Genomic DNA, 11,628 nt, shown 5'->3' with positions numbered 1-11,628 from the left:
AGTTAATTGTGGTTGAGCTGGATCATAGCAATTTCAGGATCGATGACTTTCTCGGAAGTGATTGATGGTATTTTGTGAGTGAAGACAAAGCAAGAGAAAATTTACGTGGTGATTTATAGGGTCAATAAACAAATTTTTAAACCTTCCTGAATATAGTATACCGACTGTTGGGTAACAGTTTGGCTCATAGGCTAAAAAAGCATGTGAAGCCCACTAGAAAGTAGTGATGGAGGCGTTACAATTTGTTCTTTATAATTCTTCTATATTATGAGATTTAAATTTAGCTTTATCAACTAAATAGAGAACAAAATTACCCACATACTTTTATATATGTTTGAATTTGTTAATAGGTATGTTATATGATAGAAAGGATAATGTATTTTAACTAATTATTGTTAAATAAAGAATGATTTATGAGTGGTTTGTTTCTACTAATTAATAAAAGAAATTCTAAATAAGCATATGTCAAAAAAGATGCCGTAATTATCACATTTATGTAAAAAATAATTGTAAATTATTGTATCAACTATAAATCATGAATTTGGTTTTTTTGTCTGAATTCTAAATATCCAAATTTGATTAAATTATTAGCGGTTTTATTACATTGATATTTTGTAAATTGAAAAAAAAAAACGTTAAACTTTTAAACTAAAGATAAATGTGTTGACACAAATCATGTATTGTTATCCGGTAGAGAACCATTGATAGTGTTGACGAGGAGTTGACAATGTAGTTCAAAACATACAGTCATATAACCTTTGATCCAAACTTGTTACATTGCAAATAAAAGTGACTTAGCTTCCGCTTCCAATGATGATTGTGTTGTACCGAGTCGTTTCGAACCCTAATGTTTTGCTTCACTTATGTGACCTCTGATGATCCAGCTGCTTGTAACTTGTAAAGAAATTGTAACAAAAACCTGCATCATAGTTGCGTTTCAAAAGATTTTGTGGTGGACATGATCCCCATGAAGTAAAGTTGCGGGGATGAGCTGAAGATGTTGGTGAAAGCAAGAGCTAAGAAGCAAGAAATTGGCTCAAAAATATATCTTCATTCTTATTATTCTCCAATAACATATTGTGTCTATTTATAGTAGAACACATGATAACCTAATGATTACAAGAGCAAGGTTGATTTCCTACAAGTGTCACAATCAATTGCATGAGATTGATGACGCAAGAGCAGCATATCTGTTTTGTATTTGGAGCGTAGCGTGAGCTAGTTGCAGGATCTTGACTGTACGGTACAAGGCACAGGGGACATAAGAGTCTTCTTCTTTGTTACCGTTAGTAACCAAGACGAGCTGACAAATTGCAGTGGGCTTCTCAAGGCCCATCTTGATTTGTTGTTGGACACTCTTTACATCCCCTCCCCTCACAAAATTAGGGTGGGAGGACTGAGCACACCAAGTTTGTACCTGAGATCGGTGAACAGTTGAAGCGGCAAGGACTTGGTAAATATGTTTGCAATTTGATGATTGCAGGGATATGATAAACAACCAGTGAGCCTTCGGCAACCTGTTCTCTAACATAGTGATAATGAACCTTGAAGTGTTTGGTTTTCTTGTGCAGAGTCGGATTAGCAGAGAGATAAACTGCAGATAAATTGTCACATTATAGTTCGGGTGCATGAGTGACAGGCATACCAATGTTTGCCAGTAGATTCATTAGCCAGTTTACCTCTGCAGCAGTAACGGACAGACAACGATATTCAGCTTCTGTAGAGCGGGGAGATACTGAAATTTTTCTCTTAGCAGACCAAGATATGAGGTTGTTGCCTAAAAACATGCAGAATCCACCAGTTAAGCGACTAGTGGTCGGACAACCAGCATAGTCATTGTCACTATAGGCTCTTAGAGTGAAGTCTGCATTCTTAGAGAAGTCAACGCCATAATGAACGGTTCCTTTAATGTATCTGATGATTCGCTTGAGCAAACTGAAGTCAGCAACGGTAGGCATATGCATTCTTTGACAAATAAGGTTGACAACAAACTGTATATCTGTTCTGGTGAGGGTGAGATATTGAAGTTTACCAGCCAGACTTCGAAAGAGAGTGGGCTGATCAAATGTCTTATCTTGACCTTTGACCTTTTGAAGATCAACAGGTAAAGGTGTAGCAGCAGGAGCACAATCAGCCATGCCTGCAGCCATAAGCAAGTCTTCAGCATATTTGTGCTGATTGAGAAACAAACCTCTAGGATGATAGTGAGCTTGTATTCCAAGGAAATACAAAATTTTTGATATTTAGCTATCCTAAATCCTTCATACGAAATTTTTGATTTTGAGAATGAAGCAGCTCATTGATGAGTGTTGGATTGTTTCCTGTTAAGGCCATATCATCAACATATAGCAGCAGAATAATGATGTTGTTGTTTTTGAGATAAACAAACAAAGATGGATCTTTGAAGTTGCATTCAAACCCGAAATTTAATAGAAAAGCACTGAACTTAAACATGCTTTGGGAGCCTGCTTCAAACCATAAACTGCTTTGTTAAGCTTCCAAACGTGTGACGGATTGTCATTATCAACAAAACCCGGAGGCTGCTTCATATACACTGTTTCTATTAAATCCCCATAAAGGAACGCATTTTGAACATCTAGTGGTTTGACCTCCCAGTTGTAGGTTGTTGCAGCATGAAGAATTGAACAAGTTGTGGCGGTTTGAACCACCAGACTGTATGTCCCAAGAAAGTCCACGCTTTCCTCCTGATCATAACCCTTAGCAACAAGACGGACTTTAAGTCTATCCAAGCTGCCATCAGCTTTAAGTCCCACCTGCAACCTAATACATTCATGTCTTGATCGTATGGCACTGACGTGAACCTGTTGGTTTCGATAAAGGACTCTATTTCATCACCCATAGCTACTGTCCAACCTGGATGTTTGAGTGCTGAGGCTACTGTTTTTGGCTCTTTGATTGTCGTATGAGTGGCATGGAGCACATACTTCGGCTTTAGTTTACGCACTCCATCTTTTCCCCTTGTGATCATAGGGTGATCATTGACTGTGGGAGCTTGAAGTGGTGGAAAATCATCAGGTGTAAACAGTGGAGCCTCATGCAAACTTGAATAAGTACCATCATCAGTGTCAGTACTAACAAAAGAGAAATCAGAATCTGCAGGAGTTGCAGGCGATTCTGTTTCTGAGTGCGCATGTTCTGATGCAGAGATTGGTGTAGAATCAGGCGGAGCAGAAACTGCAAATTCAGTGACTAGCACATGATCTTGGGATGGAGGAGAGATGGCAGCATCTGAGACATTTGGAGACAGAAAGCTTTGTTGCCAGGCAGAGATTAACGGTGTTGTTGCTTGAGGAATAAAAGAAGAGTAGTTTATTTCAAAAGGATAGACATGTTCATCAAAAAGAACATGTTGGTTGATATAAACCCGACCAGTTGGAGGATAAACACACTTGTATCCTTTATACTTCTCATTGTAGCCAAGAAAGACACACTTGAGTGACTTAGGATCAAATTTGTTAGAGCTATAGGCTCATAGTGTGGGATAACAGGTGCTACCAAAGACTCTGAGGTGTGAATAGTCTGGTTTGCTGCAAACAAGACTTCATGAGGACTCATAAGTCCTTGATGAACAGAAGTTGGCAACAAATTACTGAGGTAGTTAGCCGTGAAAAAAGCTTCAATCCAATAGGCCTGGGGAACCTTACTCTGAAACATCATGCTGAGTCCTAGTTCAGTCAGATGTCGATGCTTTCTTTCTGCTAAATCGTTCTGTTGCGGCGTGTGAGGATACAATATTAATTGTTTGATACCATTATTTGCGAGGTGAGTTACGAATTGAGTGCTAACAAATTCACCACCTCCATCACACTGAAACATCTTGATTTTCTGACTAAACTAATTCTCAACAAGATTTTGGAAAAGAAGAAACACTGAGTAGAAATCAGATTTATTCTTCAAAGGATAAAACCAACAATATCTGGAATAATTGTCAATAATGATAACATAGTACTTAAATCCTTGAGTGGAAGTGATAGGAGCAGGACCCCACAAGTCACAATGCAACCTCTCAAGCGGTCTAGTGGCTACAAAGGTAGAAGAAGCAAAAGGTAACTGAGCACTCTTTCCAAGCCTGCACGACTTACAAAGCTTGTTGGTGTGTTTATTGAGAGAACTTGCAGCAGTAGAAGCAAGGTGTTGGAGAATCTCTGCACTTGGATGCCCCAAATGGTTATGCCAATCATCATCACTAGTAGCAAGCTGTCTCATGGAATAGTAGACACTGATTGCAGGGTTGTCCAACACATAGTAATCCTTACTCCTATTTCCGGTGGAGCTGCTTGGTATGCTTGTCTTTTACATGCACACCATCAGAATCAAATTTAACTGAGCATGGATAGTCATCACAGAGTCTAGAGACTGAGTGTCACTATCAATTGCAGGAGATTGGTGATGCAAGAGCAGCATATCTGTTTTGTATTTGGAACGTAACGTGAACTCGTTACAGGGTATGGTACAAGGCACATAGGACATAAGAGTCTTCTTCTTTGTTACCGTTAGTAACCAAAGTGAGGTGGCAAATTGCAGTGGATTTCTCAAAGGCTTATCTTGATTTGTTGTTGGACGCTCCTTACAGTTGGCTGATGTAAACAAAGATTGCATTCACAAAGTAAATCGAAAGCGTACATATCATGTCTTTTAAATGTCTCATGTCTTGTTAGAGTCTATGTTATGTTATCAGCCTTTTTTTAATAGTTAACTAAAAATTAAGTTAGTAGGTTTTGACACAATTAATAACATTTTATGTAGTAAATTTGAATTTTGTTAATGGTTAAAATTGAAAAACGCAATTTAGATAGACAAATATTTCTTTGGAAAATGTTTGGGTTAAAATATTTTCGTGGGTGTCAGCTCTCGCATGAAGGACAATCGTCGAAGGATAAGCAAGAACTTAATGACGTGTATTTTGTCTTTGTTTTGGGAACAAGGGCCCAACTTATATAGAGTATAAAAGAAAATATTTTCTTACAAAAAAAAAATTGTTTTCGAATTAGATCCATGAAGGACTTCAGTAAAATATTCGAAACTTATTTTAAATATATATACAAGATTCGAATCCACCTATATTTAAATATCTAGAGTATACTAGAATAGAATTGTGGATAGATTTGATAAGCCTAGTGAATAAATTCAGTGCTAAACTGCTAATTTGATTGGTCTGAAACATTTTACAAATATATGGTATCAAAATATAACTTAAAAAGAAATTAATTAAAAAATAAGAAATAGAGAACTGGTTTAGAGAACTCTAATTAGGTTTCTTCATCTTAATGTTTTCAATGCTGAAAATTGATTATCGAATATAATATTTTATCTTAGAGTTTTTGATGAAAGAACTTTTTTTTTTTTTTGGGTCAAAAAATGAAAGAACTTAAGATGAGAGTTTGATCGAAAAAAAAAGAAAAAAGAACTTAAAATGAGCAAAAACAAATCCCTATCCAACGAAGACTAATATGGATTAATTTATGTAGTTAAAGTTCTGAGTTATCTTAGCCTTTTGGTGGTGAATGATATATTGCTTTCTATGATCTAAGAACACATATTTAAACTTTGGTTGAAGTTTAAAGGGAATTTTAAGAAAAATAACCACCGACCTTATTGTGCAAAAAAAAAAAAAAAAACTACTGATCTTATTAATTTCTTGTAGTGATCACATTTGAAAACAGAAAATTAAAACAAACATATCTTTTAGACGATTACATATTTGATATTTTTTTCGTAGGCTTATGTACTCTTTATTTTTTAACTAGTTATTTATACGATAAGAACAATATATCTTTTTAATACAATAAGTTCTTTTATTGTTTTTTAGATGGAAAGAAGAGAAAAGGAAGAAAGAGCTAAAGAGTCGTCATCAGAATTTAGAGGAGCAAGCGTAGAGCCTTTGTGTAATATATGAGTGCCCAAAGACCGAAAATGTTTCGATATGTCGGATAATGTAGCAGAACATTATTCTTGTAAACTCCTCTTATGTCCTGCAAAATATAATATTATGTTAATGAGCAATAAATATCATATTGATTTTGATATATAGTCGTGCATAAAAAAGTAGGGATAATAGGAAACACACCTCTTGTGGGAAATCACCGTTATCCATCTGTGAATTTATTAAGACTTTCGCACCACGATGAACTGGTGAAGGGTCTCGCTCCATCTGACCACTCAGTATTAGAATTATCAATGCTTGTCCTGTATTCACCATATTGCTCTTGTTCCCTTCCAAAGGAATATATTTCTTCTTTGGGCAAGAGAGATAACTCTCTCCCCAACCACCTTCAATGTTTTGTGTCCCAAGAATGAACTGAACCGCTCTACGAATTGCCTCGCTGTTTTCGAAAGTTATGCCTGCAGCCACTAGACCTCGTACAGCAAAGAAGGTCCCAGGAATGAAGCATACTCCCCAGTTTCCGAACCATGAACCATCCGCTAATTGCATGCTTTCGATGTATTCTACTCCCTTCATTATAGCCCTTTCTACTTCTTTTTTTCTGTACTCTGGATGATGTTTCAAGAAGCGTACCAACACTACTACCGCTGACCCGGTGCATTCTAGATACTCATGCTCGACAATTGTGTCGTCAATAAACTCTATGGGACTAAGCCACTGTATTTGAATTTGAAATGTGTTATAGTCATTTTATATTATATTCAAAGATAATAAAACGTAAAAAACGAATAAATGACAAAGACCTCAAGCCATTTTTTCCCATTCGCTACCTCCCATATGCTTATGCCTCCATTTTTGCTCTGTTATTAAGAAAATTTTGTAAGTTACTAATCAACTTTGTGGGCTTTTGTAATAATAAACAACCATTAAATTTACCTGCATATACAGAAGCATATCGACAGCTTCATAAAGCCTCTCCACATCCATTTTCTCACCAATGAACTCGGATGGCATGCTTTCAAAGATCAGACAACACTGTCCACCACCACACGCGAATTAGTAACCAAATCTTGTTATCTTAGGTAATTCAGAGAGAAAAATACGCACCTCTAAACTTTCAGCAGTACAATCTGAGACAAACCATCCTTGATCTTTGTCTGAAAAACCCCACCCTCCTTTAGATCGATCTCTGAACATTTTGACATAGTCACCAGGAGGGTCTTCTGTAAACTGAGAATTCCTCAAGAAAGAGTATCCTTTTATGAGCGTTGATTTAATGTCCTCGTCAACATCAGCAGCTAACATGAGTTGTAGCACGAAGGCTGCGTCCCATATTTGGCTACCAAAAGTCTACACATTGTGTTTATAATTTATCATCATATCTCCGACTCCAATAAAGAGTTTAGAGTTCACAAAACTAACTGATCCAACCAAAAAGGAAAAAAGAAAAAAAAAAAAATATATAGAAATCTAAACAAACCTGGATTTTTAGGCCGTCCTCTGCAATCCATACATAACCAGGGACTCGAGCAAGATGTTTTTTAAAGTAATCACTCTCTGGATCTTCAACCCAACAAGCAAGCATATGAAACACCTAACATATTATTCGAATAACCCATATCACATTTTTTTTTCTTTCTTCTAGTTTACTCTTCTTAATGTTAATTAATATCGTTTACCTTTGGCACAGCTCCACCCGTAATGTATCGGGTAGCTTCGTCATGGTAGTGAATGAGTTCCATTGCGGTTCGGATAGCTTTTTCTCTTATGAGCTTGTTAAAAGGCCATCGATTTAAGACATTCTCCGAAAACATGTGAACACTTTTCCAAAATAAATCTTGTATTACATTCTGTGGATAGTATAGATCTTCCTGCATCATCATCAAATTTTGGTTTGTAAGGATTAATCTTAATTATCTAAAATAATTTAAAGAGCTATATAATTAACCTTATTAACTCCATACCGTTTTACCAAAAAAAAAAAAAAAAAAACTCCATACCAAAAAAAAAAACAAATTAATTATCTCATATGCATTATATATGTATGCGACTATTTAAAATGGTACCTTGGCGCATGCATGTCGAGCTTGGCTCCAATCAATTTCATTATACGCCTCAGGGTAAAGCTCTTCGCGAAGCTGTAGAATGAGAGGTGTAGGTGTAGCTACAAATTTTTTACCATACAAATAGGACATTGCCATGAAAGTATCCCGCAAATAAATCCAGAGAGTGCCTGCATGTAACGTGTATATGAAAAAAAATTAAATAGCTAAACAAAACAAAATTGTAAAATTAATTTTTTAAAGCATAATTTAAGGCCATCATCAGTATGTAGTTGTTCAAATGCAAACCTCCGTTAACAGAAAAATAAGAAGGTAAGAACCAGAACTCTGGCAGTATGGGCCTGCAACCAGACCATTCATACACTCCAAGAACCTAATAATATGAACAGAAGAAATAGTTAGGGGCAAAGCACTAGCAAATTAAGATGATAATCTAATAAAGATAGTCTTATCTTTAGTTGGTCATTATATACGAGATGTTATACATACCGAAAGCCAAGCTTTTCCGAACAATGGCGTATAGGTCGCACCACCATGGTCAATGATCCATTTACGAGCCCTTGCACACGCACTTGTTTTACCATCATAATCAGGGTCTACTCCAAAGATTCTTAGGCAGATGTAGTTGATGACCGTGCAGAACATAAAACTGTGGCTTTCAACGTCTATTCCCCACCCACCATCCTCGTTCTTGATGTTAAGAATTTATCCAAAAATAATACAATTGATTCATTTTGAAGTCACTTATAATCTTGTTATATTTTTTTAGATAAACTTTTTTGTTATTTCGTATATATTTTTTATTTCCTTCTTTCGTACGTATAAACAAAGCTATCCATTAGTTTACATTAAAAATTTGAAATAATGCATTTTGCCAAAACGGTTTTTGTTAGGACTTAAGACTAAGGAAGGTACATGTCACGCGGCACAAATCCTTAAATTGTCATAGACTTTTTCGTATGTATATTAGGTGTGATTTGTGTAATCCTTTCTCGCAGGGGTAAAGAGTGTATACTGCCAATTAGGTTATTATATTAATGATGTATCAAACTGAGTAAAACTGTTTGTATGCGTTTGGTAAGAATAGAAATCATTTTACACGACCAGTTCTACACACTTCATTATTGCTTACTTGCTAATCTTATATAATTTGGAAGATTAAAAAACAGGTATATACACATGGAAGTTTTTTTTGAAAAAATCTTTGAAGAGTTGTTCCATAGAGTCATGAAGGAAGTACCTGATGAATGTATAAGTAACGCAACATCTCTTTCCGATGCTCCAGAGAGAAGATTTGATCCAGATTGCCAGTGATATACAAGCATATGACCTATAATATTATTTTTTCATCATTGGTTATACTCTTGCCTTCTATTTTAAACTATAGTTTTAGTTAAGATAATACTAAAGTATGCAACTCACAAAGGGGGCGTTGAAGAACATACAACCAGCGTTTTCAGCAGGCCAATGTCCATCATCAGACTGCAACGCTGCCATATAAAGTATTCCTCTTCTCAGAGCCGTCCTTGCGTCTTCGTATGTTATTTTCTCCGCGTTCTCTATTTTCACTCGCGGGATCGTCTGTTCGAACTTTTTTTCCCTAAGAAACTTTAAAACCAAAACCAAAATTTATTATCGTTATATACCTGGTATAATTTTTGCTTACCGAAATAAATATTTTTAATTACCTGCATACGCCATAGGAGATCCGCGTTGGCCTTGTATTGTGACCTATTTTCTGAGAAATTCTTTCGAGCCTGTTCAACCTCAGAGAGTTCCTCTGGAGAGCCTGCTTCGGCATCAAACTCCCATATCTGCCTTCCTACGTAGTTGTTGATGGTGGTCGAGTGAGGATCATCTCCTACCTTAGCTCCGATCCTCAGCCTCCACATTTTGTTTTATCAATTCTGCTGGACAGAAGTAGTTCATATTTTTCATAATAATTTATTTACTATCAACAAATTTCGTTTGTTTATCAAAAATTTCAAACGTATTGTTTTACCAATTAGGTGAAAACAATTCACCGAAATTTTTATTTCTGAATAAACAAATCTTATATTAAAACAATCAAACTCCAGATCTCTTACCCTGATGGCTTCGACTAAAGAGCTTTTTAGTAACTTTAAAGTGAGCACCGGCTTGTCTTCTTTGAATATTTTAGAATGGAATACTAAGTAACAAACATATGTATCCATCCATTTATATAAAAAAATTTGCTCAAAATACACGCAGGGCTGCCAAGAAAAATTCACCCGATTATTTTATTATAATGATATTATAGTTTTCTATATGATAACAAGGATAATGCATTTAAAATTTGGAAGAGATATATATTATTATTTGAGACACATTAACAAATAATGTTATTAAAACACATGCAACTTCTGCTAAATCCTAACAACCATGTGATTAGCTACCAATCTAGCTAGGTTTATAATTTTAAGAGTCTGTTCAGACTTTTCTTATATTTAGTTATGTTTTTCCTTCGAAAACATGTATTTTTGTGTGTGATTTTTTCTTATGAGTGAGTTTACATATTATATAACAATTCTTGAAGAAGGTAAGAAAGTTTAATTGTACATGTTAGCATAACCGGACAGAAGGCCAAGCAAGCAAAGCATATACTATTGTAATATATATGTTAGACAGTTCGAGTAGCATGGCTAATCATGTAGCCTCGTGAAACCCCGGGCCAGTTCTGCTTGTTAGACAAAGGTGTGGTTTGTTGACATTTGTTTGAAGTTGTATTAAGCTCTATAAACCTTCTTTTTATCATTCTAATCGACTGCGTTGATCTGGTTAGTCGTTATCTTCTAATTTAATTAGTATCGTTTTTATTTGCCGCCACTAGAAGAAAACCGGGTATTTATAACATCAGAAAGATAGCTCTTGTACTGCTATATATACTCTCATTTCATGTAGAGCGCTTTGCTCTTGTTTTGTAATTTTGTTTGAAATTGTCAGTTAAGATAAAGTGAATTTGTGTGTTCTTGATGACTTAGTTGATTACTCTTTGTGGTTCGGCATCTAAAATATTTCCACGATAAATTGTTGTTCCATATTAGATTATTGATTGGCAAAACGCATAGATCAACGGCCAAAACTATTCAGTTATAAAAACAAAAACTCCAACCTAAAATATACAACTAAAAGTCTAAAAATATTATTATAACTAATCAGACCCAAAAGTATACAGTTATAAGAACATAAATTACAACCTAAATCCTACAACTAAAAGTCTAAAAATGTAACCATAACTAATAAGACTCAAAAGGTTTTTGATTGGTGACCTTACACCGATGTTATAAGGAGTGTACCGTTTTAACAATTATCAATCATAAAAAAGTATATCGAAACTGTTACTTTTTTTTTTCTTTTTTTTTTTTTTTTTTTGGTTTGGACTTTCCCTTCTGAACTCTCTCTTCTCTCTCCTCTTCTTCTTCTGGTTTCAAAAAAACAAAATCGGTGGTTCCATCCTCTCCGGCGGCCACTATGGCGCTGTGAGGGGAATTAATTAGTTTAATTGCTTCTTTTTTTTAGCTTTTTCTTTGGAATCCAATGAATCTAGGCTAAACGGTAGTGTTGAGATTAGGGTTTCGAGTGTGGTGGTGCGATTTCAGATCTGCATCCACCAAGGTTCTTCACGGTGATCCAAACTTT

The 11,628-nt window shown here is 35.4% G+C and overlaps 1 protein-coding gene across 2 annotated transcripts; it reads right to left on the bottom strand.

The window, feature by feature from the left end:
• Window positions 1–5,631: 5,631 nt before the first annotated feature.
• LOC104780146 (tirucalladienol synthase-like) lies at window positions 5,632–10,477 on the bottom strand. 2 transcript variants are annotated; one of them, XM_010504623.2, is made up of 14 exons: window positions 10,056–10,477; window positions 9,657–9,875; window positions 9,391–9,576; window positions 9,209–9,298; window positions 8,458–8,658; window positions 8,257–8,341; window positions 7,972–8,138; window positions 7,585–7,776; window positions 7,386–7,499; window positions 7,013–7,255; window positions 6,842–6,940; window positions 6,709–6,765; window positions 6,089–6,622; window positions 5,632–5,993 (listed from the first exon to the last, which is right to left on the bottom strand). In XM_010504623.2, the coding sequence occupies exons 2-14, from the start codon at window positions 9,858–9,860 to the stop codon at window positions 5,880–5,882; spliced, it is 2,286 nt and encodes a 761-aa protein (XP_010502925.1). In that variant the 5' UTR covers window positions 9,861–9,875; window positions 10,056–10,477; the 3' UTR covers window positions 5,632–5,879. The 2 variants fall into 2 exon arrangements, with proteins under 2 accessions (XP_010502925.1, XP_019100126.1); XM_019244581.2 differs by having other exon boundaries at window positions 9,657–9,878; window positions 10,056–10,204.
• Between the last annotated feature and the right edge of the window lie 1,151 nt (window positions 10,478–11,628).

The sequence above is a fragment of the Camelina sativa genome, chromosome 4, assembly GCF_030686135.1.
Source record: "Camelina sativa cultivar CO46 ecotype springtype chromosome 4, ASM3068613v1".
Classification (NCBI taxonomy): Eukaryota; Viridiplantae; Streptophyta; class Magnoliopsida; order Brassicales; family Brassicaceae; genus Camelina; species Camelina sativa.
The sequence above is the reverse complement of the archived record's forward strand: the minus strand, read 5'-3'. Positions and strand labels throughout refer to the sequence as shown.

Bases quoted from the DNA above. Each gene is read 5' to 3' on its own strand.
- LOC104780146 (XM_010504623.2), bottom strand. From the start codon at position 9,860: ATGTGGAGGCTGAGGATCGGAGCTAAGGTAGGAGATGATCCTCACTCG. The intron at 7,256-7,385 runs GTTTGTTTAGAT...CACAATGTGTAG, and splicing joins AGGACGGCCTAAAAATCCAG to ACTTTTGGTAGCCAAATATG. The intron at 5,994-6,088 runs GTGTGTTTCCTA...TATATTTTGCAG, and splicing joins ACGGTGATTTCCCACAAGAG to GACATAAGAGGAGTTTACAA.